We start from the raw sequence: 20,029 nt of genomic DNA on the forward strand, positions 1-20,029 counted from the left end.
CAGATTAATCTCTATGCCGGGCTGACCAGGTAATGATTAAGTCCACTGCATAAAGGATGCCTGAAAGCCTTTTATATCAGTGGTATTTTTTTTTTAATTGCAAAACAATTTGTTTGTGATTAGCGAGTGTACTTACTCTCCACCGCAGCATGGCTTCCTCACTGTCTGCTTCCCTGGGGTCTTTGTAGAAAACTTTGTGTTGGGCTAGGATGCCAGCATCTCCCAATATCTTATATGACAGTTTCCACACCAAAATGGCTGGAAAGCTCGGAAGTTGCCACTGTTACTAATGAAAGTTGGAACTCTGCTGCTGAGTCTCTATTTTCAGCCATAACTCCCCCATGATGGTGTCACCTTTAGGCTGGGCAAGCATTGAGGCCAAGCCTGTGAAGTTGTTTTCTTCCTGTGCCCTAGGATAGTCTCACCTACCCAGGCAAGTTAAACAGTCATTTCCATCCTTGGCCTCCACTAGGGTTGCGAAAGGTCTGCTCACCAACAGTGCATTTCGACCTCTCCCAGGATAGGCATGCCCATTTTCCGCTGCCTGCACTGTCAAGAGCCCAAGCTACAGATTGAACTCTGGTCACCTAGACTGTAGTTAGGACTTCATCTGTCTAAGCCACTGGTGAGGCACCATGGTAAGGAAATTAATAAAAAAGAGAGAAAAACAATGCACTAAGTACAGGATTCAGAAAGGACTTAGAGTTTGCAAAGGTTTGTGCAGTTTGTATGTTAGCTGTAAATGTACGTTTCACCTTTTCAAAAGGGAACTCACACTGTGAATTTGGTGTGTAGTATGCAGCTGAGTTGCATCAGGGCAATGCTGCCACACAAAACCTGGGATTCAGAGTCTGGATGTGTATATAAACTGAACTGCACTGCAGCAGAACTCTAACTGGAGCGTGATAAATGATGACTTGGATAACATCAAGTAAAGAGTTATGTACTTACCATAACCTGGCATCTTTGTTATCTTACGTCATCATTCATCACATTTTTCCCTCCCGCAATCCCCCTAACTTTTGGATCATGGAGGAAGTTGGAGTGTTTTCCTTCCAGTCTTGCAGAAGTTGCCTTTAGCAGCACAACAGCAAACTCGATCTGGGGGTTAGAGGACAGCAGAGCATCATGGAAGAGGGAAGAGCTAGAACCTTGGATCCATCTGTAGTATGTTGCCAGCTCAGATCTGATATTGGATCCTAGACTGTATGGTGATGAATGATGATGTAGGATAACACAGATGCCAAGTTATGGTAAGTTTAACAAATATTTTACAGAAACCATCCTTCAACTAGCTAAAAATCAAGCATCATTAACAAATAAACCCTTCCTCCCTACACCTAATACCACATCAACCTTCTCACTACAGCCAGTTCCGACCGATGCTATAAAAAAACTCCTGAAAAAGCTAAAGCACACTACACTAGCTGCAGATGGTCTACCCACAGAATACTTAAAACTAACGGCAGATATCATAGCATACCTCATATCTATACTAATCAACAAATCATCAGCCGAGCACCAAGTCCTGTCCATCTGGAAAACCATGTATATCATTCCCCTTCATAAGGGTGGTCCATCAACTGAGCTAAACTATAGACCAATTGCTATACTGTCACCACTCACCAGAATTCTAGAAAAAGTTTATTCATAAACAAGTAACCGACTACCCACTAAATAACAAACTTCTAACCAATACCCAACATGGTTTTAGACCATTCCATAGCACAACTACTGCTCTTTGTACTTTACTAACACCATAAATCTCTACAGAAGTTATAATCACTTTGTCTCTTCCATCTTCTTAGATCTATCAAAAGCTTTTGACATGGTCTCCCATACCTACCTTCTCAGCACCCTCTCAGACCTCCAATTCAGTAATTCCACCCTTGCATGGTTCAAAGATTATCTCACAGGCCGTCAACAAGCTGTCTCATGTCAACAAACCCTAACACCCTTGTTACCAGTCAGACTTGGTGTCCCCAAGGCTCCATATTAGGCCCACTCCTTTTCTCCATATTTACTAACAGTCTCTACCTTCCAACCTCTCATGCATCTCTCATCCAATATGCAGATGATTCAACTGTAATTTCTTCACCCTCCCTGTTGGAACTGCAAACACTTACACAGAAAGCCTTTCAGGATGTAGAGACCTGGCTGACTAATTCTAAGTTAATCTTAAACCCCCAAAAACAAACTGTTAATATTCTCCCCTAACAAAACTACCCCTCCCCTAATTGTTTTCACATTACCTCCCACAACAAAATCTGCATAACCCCGTCACAGCACACTAAGCTACTTGGAGTTGAAATTGACCATAAACTTAGTTATGATATCCACATATCTCAGACAATTAAAAAGGTACATAAAAAAACTCAGTGCCTTATATAGGAATAAACACTTCTTCACAAGTACTACCAGAATAGCCATATCCCAAACACACCTACTCTCCACCTTATTATATGCAGCTCCCATTCTCAGTAGTCTTAAATCTGAACTGCAAAAACTCGAAATCTGCTACAATAAAATATCAAGATTTGCCACTAATTCCTCAGCTAGATCACATCACTGCCTAGCACTCAAGCAGCTAAATTGGCTAGAATTTCCACAACTCCTACACTATATACACCTCTCTATGGCCCATAAAATTCTTTCAGAGCCAGATAAGATACCTGCCCTACAAACTCTTCTGCAACCCTATGCTACTAATAGACCACTTCAGTCCTCCACCAGAAACCACATCCAAACTCATATGGCCAAAAACCAAGCAGCTGGTTCCCTCTACTCTAACTATATAGGTAAACTCTGGAATGCACTGCCTTCCAGTCTTACCTCCATATCATCAATTACAACATTTAAACCAGCCCTAAAAAACTATCTACTTAGGAAATGGATCTGCCCATGTACAGTCCCTGGATAATGTCCAAATGTCCGTCTACACTTGCTGCTCTTCAATTCCTCTACTATCTCACTACCTATCACAATTCTCTAGAGAGGAATACCCTAGTCAAACAAAGATTTGTATACCTCCTACATATATATCTTTAGACTGCTCTCTTATAAATTGTTTATTCCTAAGATTATATTTAAATATATTAAATGTAAATATGTAACGGATCATAATTTTTCCTGGAAACATCTCAAAACATTATAAGTGTTACTTACATTTATTTCTTGTTTCTTCTGGACCTTTTCTCCCAGGGCCTCTGCTGAAAAAAGACAAGTGTCCAGTCAGACTTTCCCAGTAAACAAATGTAAAATAAATAAATAAGTACATAACTTTTTATTTCTGTGATAATTGTTCTGTCTAATTACTACTGTATAGTGTTATTGTATATCATTACTTTCTATTCTGTTTTGATTTGTACAGCTTACTGCCTCTCCTTTCTTTTTTTTTCTTCTTTCCGAATTATTTCATCTGGTCAGTACCTGCAAATGGTTACTTGTGATCAGTATACCACCTAAGTAAACAATAGTAAAATAAAATAAATATCTTTCCTCCTCAACTTCCTCATTAAAGTTAACATATTTGTATATCTTTGCATTGCATCCTAGTGTACCAAGCCTAGTCACACCCTGTTGTTCTTGGGTTTCTGTTTGGACATCCTTCCCATTAACTACCTTTTATTTCATGTCATTTAGCTCCATAGCCATCTGAATAACTTAGCCCCACTTCTAATGTGCTCATCTTCTTCATCGGTATCCTTAGTGGCCTTATTGAAATATAAGAGTAAGTGCATCACATCCACAGGATTGCCTTATTTATTTGTTCTGTAACACTGATACAGTTGTATGAATCCATGCTGTTTTACTGCTGACGATCTGTCTGACCACTGGCTGTCATGAGTTCAGTCGGCCTCTCTGTGGGAAGTATTTTCAGTGTTGAAACAGAGATTGTGTCCCTCCCCCCATACACAGTGGCAGTAATGTAGGCAGCTTCAAGTTCTCTGGTACCACACTAGATTTCATAGGGCGACAATATATCCATGCTGTACACCCTGCTTACACTTTTGATAGCTCTTTTTGCATGGGATGACAACTCCTCTTGTAGCTCTGCTTTGTTAGTTGTCTGAATCCTGCGCTCAGTTCCTGTCTGTTCCTTGGTCACTATTCCCTATTTGTCTGTTCACAGTCTTATGTACCTGTTCTGGTCATGTCATAATGATACATTGGTGGTTGTTGTCATTATTTTAAAAGATGAATCCATTTAGATTGTATATCTTTATACCAACTATCAAAAGTCCTCATCCCTGCTGGAATGTACATAAAATGCATTGCCTACTCCCCAAAAATGCTCTTAGTAACAAAGTTTTGCATTTTGTACAACCTTAATTTCCATACTACCAAGTAGCAACAATTCCCAAGACAGGGTAAAAAACTGGAAGATAGAAAAACCACAACAACTGCTTCAAGACACCAGCAAACCACACCTTAGAGCCGTCATTGGCAATGAATACACACATCTTCACTAAACTGCGAAACAAAATGTCGGTGTGTATTATTAAGCATACTTATTAAAGGCTACGTGTGGTCTGCTATACTCTTATAGGTTTTTCTTTTTTTTCTTAATTTGATAATTTCTATTCCATACTACTCATTTTTCTCCTAGGCCCTTCCTTGTGTCTCTGACTCTTCCTCACTTCCAAGCCTCTCTAATTCTTTGAAGAGCTTCCTTCAGCCAAACTAGTTACCTTTTCCTACAAAATGTATTCTTTTTTTCTCCTTCTGCCCTGTATCATAATCAACTTCTACAACTGTTTTAGCACACTCCCTGCTCACTTGCCATCATGGTGCATCATGTTGATTTGAGGCTTGCTTTCCAGACCAATACTGCTGTAACCTCTGTGTTCTGTCCTCTTGAAGAATGATAGAACACACTGATGTAATTGTTAGAATTTGACTTCTACATTTTTTCCAGTCCTCCTTTTTGGTGGGGAATCAGATCTAGTTTGTTATCCAGTCCACCCAGGCTCCCCACTTTCCTCAGAAGCCCTACTTTTGCCATCTTCTTCATTTATATCTTTTTTGCTGTTTCCCTTGTTGTCAGTACTTTCTAATCCATAGCAGAAAGATTGGGGAAGGGGTCTGTATTATCATGACTGTTTTCTTCTTTTACATACTATCTTGCTTTTAAGTCTTTAATACTGTTTTGTTCTGTGTACTTTGAATAAACTTTGATTTCTAAGGTCACCTGCTGTTTTGTGCTAGTCTTGGTGCCACATATTTTTTAACCCTTCCTTCTTCCCTGAATTGTGTACTGTATCCCCTTAGCCCATCCTTCAACATCACTTACTAACATGTTCATTCTTTGCAACCTGTTTGTCTGTCTTAATGCAATGCATCAGCCGGTTTTATGGTTGTATCGTCTGTGCCTGCCTCCTCTTAGTCACACTATGACATTGCACACGACAAGGTTTCATTCCCTCTGTGCCCTTCATTTTCACTTTTTCCCATCTACCCTGTAATTATGAACCTTTCCCTTCCTACATCTGTGCTTAGTTTAGGTTTAACTGAATCGTGTTTTGAAGTAGTTCTGCAGCCCTTTATCTAGATATTAGTGAAAAGGAGTTGATTTAACATTGGACTTCTCTTCTCAGATGATGTTCATCGTGTTACACTGCTGCAGTCATTACACTTGGGTTATCCTGCCGTCAGGCAGTTCCCCAGTTGGCCTGAGTTCCAAAGTCTTGGTCCGGCGTCAGTTGCTGTCGCCTCCTCCCTGACGTCAGTGTGACAGGGGTATACAAGATGCAGCTGATGCCATTTTCTTCAGTTTTTCTTGCCGCGTGGTGCGTGAAGCAAAAGCAGTTCACAAGTGCCGGTCGGCCGTCTCCAAAGATTTTCATTCAGAATCTTCTTGGCATGTATGTTTTGTGTTGGGGGCATAAGCATACCTATATACATACTTACAAATATTTCAAACATGATTATTAATGCCCTTCTAGCCTACCAATATAGCAAAACATTTGTTCCCATAATAAATGTTCAGGCTGTTCTTAAGACTGTCCAACTAGTGCTTGCTTTATTGTAATTTGGTAGTCTGCTCAATGCATCATCTAGTCCCTGAGCCTAATGGTTCTTTGAATCTGTTTCCAAAATGTGGATCTTTATCCTTATTCATGTCATTGAAATAGTTCTGTAGTTGATGTCTAGATGCAAATCCACAAACTGCCCCAGTGGTCTTAAAGACTAGCTGTGACCACAGTGACATTGTCTTTACAGTGCGTGATGTGTTTACCAGGGTCATAAGTGTCAACGGTTTGTCTCTCACATGCACATGTCAGAGGTAGACCCACACATGACAGATGGAGAAACTCCCAGCCTACCACAAGGATAGTGGTGCTAGAAATATGCAATCATAGGCCTCAGCCCTGCACCACCAATCACTAAAGTTCAGAAGGTAAGCTTGAGGCTATTTCTCTTGGAGTTAATCCTAGTGATAAAATGGACTTCTGACACATGGAGTTTCTCCTCAACAACTGAAGACTTGAGCCTACAGTAATTCCTTTATTAGGTGGACAGCAGGGGGTTCACTGGTCCAGCATAAGAGACTGCAGCATTTTGCTGCCTTGCGGCAGGTCAAAGTCCAGAGCTGTGGACAGATGTTGCAAGAGAATATACTCTTCTGCTGTGTTCTGCATTAGAGTCCTCAACTGTTCATCTCACATTTCAAAATTTCAGTCTTTTTATTGTGGATCAGGGCCATAGAAACGTTTTCAGATCTCCATAAATCTGAGTTCAAGGACATAGTTTAAGATTCTACTAATCAGCCTCTATGGTAGACTGCCACATGGCCTGATGTAACTTTTGTTGTGTTAATGCCTGCCAGGCCCATAGGCTGTGCTTTGTGCCTTCACTAGATGACAGGGTTGTAACTATCCTTCATGGAGAAGGACAGAAACAACATTTTGAATGTCTAATTTATACACTGTATTTTAAATTAAAAAAAAAATGAAAGGCAGTTGAAGAGTTGGATGGATTGCGGAATGAGCTTCATCAGTTGAAATAGGACTAATGCCATCAAGTATTAGACAGCTTGTTGTCTTTGTCCTAAGCTGATAAACCTACATACATACATACAAACAAATATTTTATTTCAAGCATGGTATTTTACCCACAGTGCTGTGTGAGAAGATGAAACAGACATGTCTCTTAGGACTAACACATTTGTTACTGCAGGTGGTTTCCAAATTATCTCTGAACCATTCGTTTCATATCTCTGTGTTCCTTACTGGGGTAGAAACCCAGACAGAGAAATCTCTTCACAACCTGGTTAAGTACTACGAAGCTTATTTTTTACCTGAAAAGGGTGGATGAGTTCAAGAAGACAACTAGTTGTCCCCTTCGTTTGGGGAACAGAAGAACTCACGGTTGCCAAACAAATCTTCTGAAGTGGATTGCCATCTACATTACTTTTTGCCATTTGGGTGGCTAACTGCCCATTGGAAAATGTTGCAGTTGGAAGCTACTTCACAAGTGCATAGTTACTTCCTTTGTTTCCTTCAAGATGTCTCCATTGTTAATGTTTGTGCCATGGCAGCTTGATCTTCAGTACATACCTGTACGAAGTGTTATCTTGACTGCAGCTGCAGACATTGGCTTCTTTAGTTATAGTTCTACTTCAGGACTCAGCTTTCTGATCCTACTCCCTTAGCCTGTCCTCTGTCACTTTGCAGTTTGGTGGTTTAATTCTTAGGATTCATCCCAGTCATTGTCCCCTTCAAGAGGGTCCTTAATGTTAGATCTAACAGAGCTTCTGCTAAGACACATCAATTTACCATTATCACTGCACTTATAAATGCACAAAACAGTTTCCTCAAGCACATAAAGGAATGCAATAACTGTACAAGAAAAAAGTTTCAATCAGCAGAAATCCATGATGCTTTGATCTTGAAGAGTAAGAAACTTCTATTGACCTATAAAGTGTCACTGAAATGTGCAGTGAGCAAGCAAAAATCAGCAAATACACATATGTGCAAAAATTAGCAAATACACATATGTGCACAGCAGCTGGAGCAGATGAGCAACCCTGCTTTAATAATTTGATGGAGCAGATGAGCAACCCTGCTTTAATAATTTGAAGGGAAACCTGTAACAATTATTTGTATGTCTGTCAGGAGAGCCTCCTTGATAGGTCCCAAATTTCCAGCTACTGCCGATGAACTCTCCATCCAACCACAGCTGTCTGAGTCTATAAATCAAGTAGGCATATTCTTAGTAAATATGTTATAGTAATTTATGTATGGGACTCCTGCCTTAACAAGTAAAAAACTTTTGAAACTTATTACAGATCTGGGAAAGGCTAGAAGTATTGCTGACCGAAAAGGGGATAATCTCCTACCGGAGCGGTACAGTGCAATTCGAGTCTGTATGTACATCTGCATACTCATTTTCTCTCCCATAACAAAAGGATTGTCAGCTGATATTGTCTCCTATATGACATGGCTACCTGTGCCGTACTGCTTTGAACTATACTAACTCATGAATTTTTGGCAGGATTCCACACATACATGTGGCTGTGAAAACAGGAAAACACTGTGAGGGTATGTTTATGGTGCCATAATTCTTCAGCCGATGAGTAAATAGTTCTGTGGAGTAGTGAATCCTGTTGGCTGCATATCACCAGTGTTTGTTTTCTGTTTGACCTTTGAAGCAGTTAACTTAGATTGCCTCCACTAGAGTTTTGGAATGTTACTGAACCTTTGGACAAAATCAAGTTACAAAAGGCACAGAACAAGCAAATGTTCATGTCTCTACAACTGCAATTGTTGCTAAATTGGACCAGTTTTCAGCAAAAATTCAACATTGCACATTAGATTCAAAGATTTTGTAAGCCTCAATAAACACTGTAAATAATATTTTAATGTTTTATAAACAGTTTATACTGCCATTAGTTGTTCATATTAGATATGTATTTTCAGCAATGTCTCTTCACATATGGCTAAACAACCCTGCCTGTGATGCTTAATTGTGGAAATATCTGCAGAAGTATGAAAATTATGATGTGCATAATTTGTACATAAAGAACAGTTTACCTCTCTAGATGTACAAGGCAGTGGTCATGCAGCAATGCATTTGTATTGGTGATCATGTAGTCCAAAACATCAGCTATTTCATTAGCTTGTATATTACATGATTTTACAATCAGTAATGTAAATATGAACAGGCACTATCAGAAGTTTGGAAGTGTCACTGGGTTGATCCTAGAGAAATGCCTAGAGACATAATTCTCAACTTTTTGTTATGCAAAAATAATGGAGGGAGGGTGCAGTGCCCAAAATAATTGGGGACAAAAGTCCAAAATCAGGGACAAGTTTGCAACTTCTTTAATTTAAAAATTTAATAGAACAGTAGTTTTTTCATCAACATGACTTTATGAACAGTAAGAAGAATAAAACTGTATCTGGCATCATTGACTGACTGACTTGACTGATTCACTGATTTACTAAAATATCAAAAATGTTATGGGATACCAGCTGAAAATATGAATGAATATTGGAGACATTCTGGAAAGTTCTAGACAGTCCAGAGGAATGCCTAGAGGTGTCACTAAGATTTTATGACTTTTTTGCGTTTCCTTTTGTTGCACTTTGAGACCTGATTTACCAGAATACCATTTTCAGTTGTAGGATATTTCCCTTACAGTCACTGGAGTGAAATAGATCATGAAGACAGAGCTTCGTCGTCTTACAGTCACAGAAACTGTAGAACTGATAGCTATCCCTTTTTTTAGTACTATATGCTGTTACTGTATTGTATTCCACTTTAAAGCCAGACTCTGATCTCGTTTGTCTTTTTCTTAATATACAGAGCCCAAAAATCTTGTGATTTACCGGGTCCTTATTCCATGGATTGGTAAGTATTCATATTGATCATTTTTCTTTGATTTGGAATTTAATATTTTATTACCAGCAAACTAGCAGGCTGCAGCCACCAAAATGTTCGTGTAATTTTTTACCTGTGTTGAATTAATGTAGTTTTAATTTCCTACCAGATGGAAGCTTGCATTTTTTATGTTAACATAATATAATGTGAGATGTATTAATATTGTTCTCCTTTTTTTTTCTGTTGTGAACCACCTTTACATTTTTTCAATGTAAGAGTCAGTGTCATGGTCACAACTTTCACAGTGACAGTATTTATTAGTACTAGTAAGACGTTTCTTGCCAGGATACAAAAGAATATTTTGTACTGGATCTCAAAAATTAAAGTGTCAAAATCTTTGAGCTCTTGTAAGAGAAATGTGCACTCAGTTCTGTGTAAGACCTGGTAAAATTAAGGGTTGTAGTTGTCAAATGTGTGTGCTGTAACTGATTTTAAATGTGGTTATTTGGTCTTTTACTTTGACCCTGCTTCTTCAGAAAAATAGTGAAAATGTTTAAGTTGTTTTCTTAAATTAGCCACCCTGTGATGTAAACATTGGCTCTAGATGATTGTTACTGACCTCATGTGCAAAATGAGAAAGGGAGCTGAGATTGGATGGATTTTAAATGTTGAACTCAAATGCTTTTGAACTCAAAGAACAACAAGGAAATAAATAATTTTGTCTCGGTCTAAAAAATGCCATCTGTCATGTTCCACCTGAACACTTACTGACTTCTGTGACAACCCACCACTGGACCAGTAATCAAGGAGCCTCAATCCTCACCAGCGGCACGTTCACTGAGAGGATGACAGGGGCACACACACAGTATTTCTAGATGCAGCTCTCTGCATCAAGTGCAATTTCCCTTAAGGGCACACAGAGACCACAGTTAGTCCGGGGCTGGTTTCTCCCGATCTCCAGTAACACTTCCCACTGGCACAGCTGTAGAGTTGAGTCCTTAGCCAGGGTTCTAAGCCAAGTCCTCCAACACTCTCTCTGTCCAACCAGTGCGTAGTGTCCCTGCCCAAGTAGCTGACACGCACATTCTTGGAGATTTGTTTTATACACACACACACACACACACACACACACACACACACACACACACACACACACACACACACACCTGGAAAAGCCTGTCACAGGTTTACTAGCTTTACCCCCTCTTGCCAGATTATAAGGTAGTTTTCACTGCCACCAGAACCCCTTGACAGCTACTTAAAGGGTGTCCAGTCTCACTGTGTAATATTAATATTAATTCAAATGGTAGTTTGACCAAGAGCAAGGCTATTAGGAGTGGCCCACACGGTGTCACAAAATAAATATGCAAGTACTCTCAAAACTTAAATATCTCTACTAAGATCCCTCACAATGAAAGGTTTAAATATATTTAATAATAAAAATAAAATAAGGCAATACTAAATTGTATATTCACAGTGACATCAGAGTTCAAAACCACAGCAAATATTTAAAACAACATTGAAGGACAGTCTCAAATAAATAAAGAAAATATTGAAACTAAGCATCATTATATTCCTGACTGAACATAAGAGAATTATAGTATAACCCAAGAACTTACTAGTAGAGCAAGGCAGATGTAGTGAAAGGATCTTCTGCTTGTTAGGTCCAAGACAAAATACAGAATGCTTTTTTCACCAAGAGACTTCTCAAATTAATATCTCTTGCAGAATGGCATCACTTCTTGTCATCCGACTCTAGTTCCCAGGCTAAAAAAGCCGTTGATGGCAGCTGGTAGCATTTAGCATCTACCTCTAAAAATACATAGACCTCAGATCTTTGGCAGATGCTGGAAGTCATAAAACAATTGCATTCATCCATGCTTTCAAGATTAATAATTAGTTCGCACTAAAGACAATACAGAAAGCTCCCTAGTACAGACTTTTTGTCCCTGGCTGCATTGAAAACTGAAAGATACTGTTACTTTCCCTACTTTGGACACAATAGAAGAGTCTTCTTTGGTTCTGTTTAAGCAGCTTTATTTTATACAAACACATCACTATAGAAGTTTACTGACTTTAACTTAAGTAACTTGTGTACAAACTAACTACTGCAATCATGCATGCTCACTGTCTGGCTGCTCTCTCAAAATGGCACTAGGAATAGCATGTGCCTGGCATTTATACGTGCATGCAGAGTGTTTGACATGCTTCTTAAAGACACAGCACACATTGCATACACTGATCTACATCCTCCCTCTTTGAGAAATGGATCATACAACAGTGTAAATCTATTTGGCATGCAGATATCACTGGTAATTCTTTGTCATGCATTTATACAAGACTAGCTGCATATATACACAGTTTAGTCCACGTTGCTGTATATTTCACACTGGGCTTAGATATTCGTCCACATCGTGTCATAAAAATGGGAATTGGATTTAGCAACTGGAGGTGTCTCTACAAAATGTTCGACCTTTGAAGTATGTGAAAGGTCTTCAGGAATGGAATCAGAGGTTTGAACACACTCTAGGATGGGAACAGCATTTGGTTTGCTCTGAGATCTAGAGTCTACATCACCAAAATAATGTTGTGATGATGATTCTGGTACAGGGAGAAGATGTCTACAATTCTTTCTGTACTCCACACCCTTGGAGTCTACAGGGTAGGATCATGACTTGGCACAGATGCCTGTAACTTGACAAATTTGGTCAAAACGTTTTGCTGTTTGTATTCTCACTGTCTCTCCTTCCCTCAACAGACGAAGAAATGTGCTTGATTTTTCATAACTGGACTTATGGCTATTACTCTTCGTGAATAATTGAGGCTTGATGGTTTTATTGTTCTTAGGTTTAGGCCTAAATAAACTGAAACTAATAGGTAGTGTAGTTCTGGTTTGCCTGGAAAGAAGTTTTTGAGCAGGTGAGCCAAGAATATCGTCAGTGGATATGTTTCTGAGGTTAGCCAAATTGAAAAATACATCGGTATTGTCACGCTTTGACCTTTCAAGTAAATGCTTTGCACTCTGCACTGCACGTTCAGCTAGAACATTTGGCTGTGGATATTCAGGACTGCTAGTGACATGAACAAAGTCCCATTCTCTTGCAAATTTCTGAAACAAGTGACTAGTAGATTGTCAGAAATAACTTTTTGTAGACTACCATGGACTGAGAAATGATGTTTTAACTTGGTAATAACAGCAGTCGATGTTAGGTTAGGAAGTAGATCAATCTCAAACCAATTTGAATAAGTCTACCGATACTAAGTAGTGTTGAGTGCTCCACTCGAAGATATCAGTGGCTACTGTTGACCATGGTAGTTCTGGAAATGGACTTAGCTGGTGGTGTTCTTTGCAAATGCAGGCTAGTGCTACTGCATACTAAACAAGAAGAAAGTACTCCATCAATGTCTTTCAGTAATGAAGGCCAAAATACTAATTCTCTCTCTCTTCTCTTAGTGGATGCAGAACCTGCTTGACTACAATGCAAAATCTGGATGTATTCTTGTAAGGAAGCAGGAACAACAATTTTAGGACCTTTGCAAATAATGCCATCTTCCTTCAACATTTAATCTCTGTAAGGAAAATAGGTTTGCCCTTCAGGTGGTACACTAGATTGCTTTGATAGCGATCCAACATTAATGTAGTGATTGAGCTTTTGCAAAATTGAACAAGTCTTTGTGTGATCTCTTGACTCATGAAGCCTAGCAGTAGAAAAATTATACACTAACATCATGCCAAAGTCAAAATTCTCTGCACAAGCTGTTTTGTTGTATTTCTGGGCGATTTGGATAAGGTATCAGCCAGGTAGAGCAGTTTGCCTTTTGAATAGACCATTTTAAAGTTGTACTTTTGCAATTTGAGCATCATTCTTTGGAATCTCGCTGGAGTGGAATGAGTAAGCTTCCTTAGAACAGTAACTAGAGGTTGGTGATCAGTTTCAATCTGAATAGCATCTCAGTTTGGGTAGGTGTTCTAGATGCATAGGCTACCCTCTTGAATTATAACTGTGCGAAAACCAAATTATGAAGCATCACAGGAAAGAGTGACTGGTTTGTTCACATCATAGTATCCTAATGTAGGTGGGGTGGCAGTTTTCTGCATAAGATCTTCAAATGGCTACTGGTGCTGTTCTAACCATGACCATGCACCATCTTTCCATATCAGCTCTCTTAAAAGTGCTATCATCTGAATCACTGAAGTCTGGTATAAACTTGCCTAAATAGCTGACCATGCCTAGGAAATGCTGTAGAGCTTGAACATTGTCTGGTGCTGACATTTCAAGAATAGCTGCTTGCTTGGTCAGGTCTGGTTTTCAAGCCAGTACTGGTAAATAAATGACTTGCATATATAACGTCTGGTCACCTGAATTTGCATTTTAGAGGACTGAGCTTCGAGCTTAGTTCACATGCTCTGTCTAAAACTCTCTTTAGGTTTCTGTCATGCTCTGCTTCACCATTGCCTCCAACCAATAAGTCATCTACTGTTATGGCACAAGGATAACCCGAAAAAAGTTGTTCCATTGCACGCTGAAAAACTTCACTTGCTGAATTTATTCCAAATGGCACCCTTAGGAATCTGTATCTGCCAAACAGAGTACCAAAAGTGGTTAGAAATGATGATTTTTGATCAAACATCACTTGCCAAAATGAACTTTTTGTATCCAAAGACAGAGAAAACAGTGGCATTCGGTATTAGGGCTGTGCCCTGTTCAGCTGTGCACATTGGATGATATGGTCTCTTCAATGCTTTGTTCAAATCCCTTGGGCCAATATGTATTCTGATTTCATCTGAGCCTTTTTTGTGAGTTGCTACCATAGACAACACCCATTCAGTTGGTTCTTTGACTGGACAAATCACACCTTGTTGCACCATTTTATCCAGCTGAGCCCTAACTTTAACCTGCATAGCTATTGGAACTCTTCTTGCTGGTATAACTTCACGGAATACACAACTGGAAATCCAACTAATTTGTCATCGAAAACATCAGCATAGTCTGAGAAAATGGGTTTGGAAAAATTAGAACTAGGAGATGCACTGATGTGATGAACTTCTTTGGCTCATTCTCAAACTATATTTGAGACCTAATAAAGACTGTACTGGTTTTCAGACTACATAGAATAACAAATTTTAACAGTTCTTGGCCAAATAACATGAAAGCATCACTGAACCTTTGGTTTTAATTTCTTCACCTCCATAAGCAACAAGTTTCGCACTACTGATCACATTGAGTTGTGCATTAGTTCTCACTTTAGTAAGTGTGTCTTCTGATTTAACATTGCACTTTGAACCAGTGTCTACTTTAAGCTCTGTGGATTTACCATTGATCCGGCCAGTACAAAACACTTGACTCTTTGCTAATAAATTCACTACATTGACTCTTTTACGAAGCACTGATAACACCATCTACATAGAAAGTTGACTGCTTAGGCTCTACTTGATCAACTTGCTTTTTTGTGTGACCTTACTTTACAACTGTGTGAGGTTTACTTGATTTTCAAAAGTTTTGGAAATGGTTCTGTTTTTACACTTGTGCCATTGCTGACCAAATGCTAAGCATTTAGGGTTGCCACCTTTTCAAATGCCCAAAGTGGGACAATTGTGGTACAAACATCAGATTTTGCAGCCCAAAACATACCTACAGCCAGTACAAAGGACAGAACTTCACATTTTGGCCTAAATAAAAGCTTATTCTTGTAGCATTTAAGTTGCTTATTCTGTTTCTTATAACATTTAGGTGTTTCCTATACAGAATAACTGTTTTATGCAACTATTACATAAAATATAGAAAATAATTTTGCCTTAAAATCTCAGGACATTTGCCATTTTTACAATTTTTTTGCAGAACACAACTGCCCAAAGAGGGACTGTCCCTCGCAATGTGGAACAGGTCGTAACTGTATAAGCATTTATCGCTTTTAGACTCATGATTTGCACCACAATTGCGACAGTTAACAATAAAGCTAGATCTGGGTTTTGCTGGTTCACGCTTGTACTGCATTGAGCTTGAGCATGCTCCTTTAACTGAACTAGTTGTAGAACTTGCTGAAAGCTAGGAGGTTTCCCTGGTGAACCAGCAGGGATCGTGGCTGTCATGAGCCTAGGCCTACTTCTGTTTTCCACTTGTTGCATGCTATCTTCATTTGCTCTGGAGCCTGCTGAAACTATGCTGTTATCACTCGCAAGGATACTTCTGTGTTTTTCTGTCACTTCATGGATTTGACAAATCTCTGACTTTACTTAATGTTAAATCACTGTCATGAAGCAAAGTCTTTCTCACAGCAGCAATATTAATAGCACACATAAGCGTGTCCTTCATTAACTCACCTTTTAAGTCACTAAACTGACATGTTTTACCTTTGTTTCTCAGGTCAGTTATATAAGCTGCAAAAGTTTCCCTGGTTTCTTATCTCTTGTGTAAAACAAATGCCTCTCTATATGACGGTTTTCATTTTCTCCTTCATGTACTGCTGGTGCATTCACAAATGAATGCTCTCCTTCAATGTCCTCTGTCCCTGCTAGGTTTAGCAAAATGAATGCCCTAGTGTGTTCTTTGTCTGAACAAGCTGCTTGTATAAAAATATCATACTCTTGCTTAAATATTCTCCAATTCTTTGCAATATTCTGATCAAATGCAAGAGGTAAGGGCTTTCAAAATCCATCTGCCATATTAACACATACCAGTGAAGGGTTTTGCAAGGGTTGGGAGGGTGGCCTAATGGTTAAGGAGTTTGCCTTACAAACACAAGGTGCAGGGTTTGAGTCTCACAAGAGATAATTGGCTAGGCTTAAAATGGCTCATAAGGGCAGTTAGCCTAGTACTAATCTATTCACCTACCTATAAGGAAATAAGCACAAACATATACACATATGCCAGAAATTTATGCCAGTATTCGTAACTTTGGCCTATGGTTTTGTACTTCTAAAATTATGCTTTTCAGCTTCTCAGAATTATGCTTCTGGGAAAACTCGCAGTACCTTTGAATAACAACTTTGCGAAATAAAGTCTCACGGGCCCTGTAATACTCTTGAAATTATTGTATTGCAAGAAATCATCTCTTATCAGTGTAAGAAGCATATCAAATATCTGCACAATGCTCTGTGTAACTGGACTTTGTGAAATAGGTTTCTAGGGCACTGTAATATTCTTGAAATTATTGTTTTGCTAAAGTCATTTATCAACATTTTAAAAAGCATTTCAAATAACATCATGATGCGAATGAACTGGGCAAAAGAAGTTGAGTCGGTAACATTTTGAAGCAATTGCGCTCTGCGAATAAACTGTACACAGCACACTGAAACTTCCCCAAAATGGCGGTACCTTGCTAGGCAACTCTTTACAGTGCAAGAAACACTCTGTAATGTTGCCACTTTGCGAATAGACACACCCAGCAAAAGAAACTTTTCGAAATGGCTATACTTTGACTGTATTTCACAAAATAGTTGCACTTTATACACAATAAACTCTTTGAAATGCATACACAGTAATAAGCACACACTGTAAACACTTTTACACACTTTGAGATACTTCAAATAACTTTAGTTATGCCCTTGACAATATGTAGTCGTAGTTATGCCAAAACACATGCAGTTGCCTTACTTTATTTAAGTTAATGTGCCCTTTTTGCCCTTATTATATTTGTTTTTCTTGTTTAATCTGTTTTCATGCCCATTGTACTTTTCTTGTGTTCGTTTTACTCTAAACCTACCCATTTTGTCTTAAATGCACTCGTTTTGCCTTAAACGTACTCAGTTTGCTTTTTCTGTTAATTGTTTCATCAAATACCTTTATTTTAAACTTTTCCCTTAATTAATAAACCTTTCATGTCTTCTGCTTGGCTAATAATGCGGTCTGTGCCCTTGTAATGCCCCCCCCCCTTTTTTTTTTTTTTACAAAATAGTTTGTTTTAATTCTCATTAGCTTTGATTCTTTTCTGGCTCTTTTTCATGCTCGTTTCTCTTAGTTTACATTCACTGTCATCTGTGCATCTCTTGGCTCCAAATCTTATTCTCTGCTATCCTGGTTCTGACACCATGTCACTCTCCTACTTTGGATACAATAGAAGAGTCTTTGTGGGTTCTGTTTAAGCAGCTTTATTTTATACCAGCACATCCCTATAGAAGTTTACTGACTTTAACTTGAGTAACTTATATACATACTAACTACTGCAATCAAGCATGCTCACTCTCTGGCTGCTTTCTCAAAATGGCACTAGGAATAGTACATACCTGGCATTTTTACGTGTGAATGCACAGTCTTTGACATGCTTCTTAAAGACACAGCACGTAATGCATACACTCTGATCTACAGATACCATCTTTTATGACCTAGCATATAAAGTATTTTAATTTCAAATGTTTTCCTGAAGTTTGCTGAAACTGAAGTTAATCCTTCCAGTTCCTCTGTTAGCATATACATTTAAACATTTAAACAGTTACAATAGTGCATGTACATTTCTGTTTGATTCCAGTAGGGCACACTGTGGATACATTTTAAGCACAAGCACTTTACAAAATACCTTTTCAACACACGTCTATACAAACCAGTTTGATATAACATGAAATACAGTTGTAACACAAGCATCATGTATAAATCATGTTGATATTCACAAATGACATAGAATTATTTACAAAATTCCAGCTAGCTGTACTGGCAGTATCTCCTTTTGTTACAACTTCTATAATTCTAATGTCAGGGTCTGAAAATATTAACATTTCCAGTGCTGACAGCACGCTTTTTAACCAAAAGAATATAGGTTTATAATTTTAATGGTTTTCAGAACTTTTGCCAACCAACCTTTTCACCACAGTATTATGAACTAGTTCCTACCTGACAAGGGTCAATAGCTTTCTCATTCATGGCACCTACTTTATATATGGGACTCCTGCCTTCCCATGTAAAAGGTTTTGGAAACCACCTACAGAGAATGCCAAGGATCGAAATGTTCCTAACCACGAAGCCCACTGCTCATTTAGAGACTTATCGCCTATCATCCAGTTCTCTCACTACAGCCACACTTATTTCACCTACTAAAATTGAGGTATTGTCAGTTGATATTGTCTCAGCTGTGACAGAACTGCTCACGCAATACTGCTTTGAACTATCTTAACTCCAGTCTTTGTGTAACTACATCTGGTTTGAGACTAGAGGCATGACACGATGGTAGGGGTCTGATCCTTTAACGAGAACATTTTCAGATTCTGCTTTCTGAGTTCTGGCCAAAGCAATGACCACTGACTCTGCACTAAGATGTTCACTTTTTGCTTAGGGTCTGTGACTAATGTTTCACTTACATTTTTTTTCTCATACTAAGCTAGAACCCTTAACTGCACAGCAAGTGTCATGAGCAACATATTTTTCATTTTCTCACTGTGTCAAGAAGTGTGTGTGTGTGTGTGTGTGTGTGTGTGTGTGTGTGTGTGTGTGTGTGTATTCATGTACATACACATATATAGACTATGGATTTTAAAGTGAGCATTATTAAATATCACCATTTAGTGTGGGTGCTGATTGTTTGTATTTTATCTGATTCTTAATGCAGTCACTGTGGAACAAGGTACATTCCATGAGATGTACTTGAATTGCATTGCATAGATTATCAACCTCATAAGTCTGCAATTGTTCCATCATATTTAGCTTGCATCATAAATCTGTGAGTGCATTCTTTGTTCATAGGTTGGTACTAGACTATCGGCCCTAGGACCTCTACAAGCCTAGCCATAAATATTCCCTGGCTATTTCTTCCCACACTATTTACTTCCCTGGACCCCTTGTCTAGCAGTGTGACTGACGTGATCCCTGGGGTGAATTTCCTTTCTCCCATCCAATCATCAAGGTTCCTTTTGAAGAGGGCCAAAGAGGTGCTCTGCTTGACATGTATGGGCAGTCTATTCCAGAGTCTGGGGAGTCTCTGGGTCAGGAACCTATCCCTCCAGCATGTTTTGTTTATTGTGATGACAAGGTTTAGATCTCTGGAGAGTGTGGCTCTGAGGGATTGAGATTTCTTTAAGTGTAGCATGTCCAACAGCTCTGGGTTTGAAATGGCCTTGTATGTTAAGCAGAGATCGCCTCGGAGTAGATGACATGCAACAGAGTATAGCTTTTTAAGGCGGTCAGCATCTGCTTTAGGCCTGTGATTCTTTTAGTGAGGTATTTCTGCGGCCTTTCCAGTTGTTGCAGATGTCTTGAGAGGTACATACAAAATCGGG

At 38.9% G+C, this 20,029-nt stretch overlaps 1 protein-coding gene across 1 annotated transcript in view; it reads left to right on the top strand.

The window, feature by feature from the left end:
- The window catches only part of LOC122812823 (cytochrome P450 4A24-like), a 154,154-nt gene that overhangs the window by 82,108 nt on the left and 52,017 nt on the right, over nucleotides 1–20,029 (top strand). The window contains exon 3 of the mRNA XM_044084876.1: nucleotides 9,811–9,855. Within this exon, the coding sequence (XP_043940811.1) occupies nucleotides 9,811–9,855 (45 nt within the window). The remainder of the gene's footprint in view (nucleotides 1–9,810; nucleotides 9,856–20,029) is intronic.

Source organism: Protopterus annectens, chromosome 10.part0 (assembly GCF_019279795.1).
Source record: "Protopterus annectens isolate FY-2018-M chromosome 10.part0, PAN1.0, whole genome shotgun sequence".
In the NCBI taxonomy this organism is placed as follows: domain Eukaryota; kingdom Metazoa; phylum Chordata; order Ceratodontiformes; family Protopteridae; genus Protopterus; species Protopterus annectens.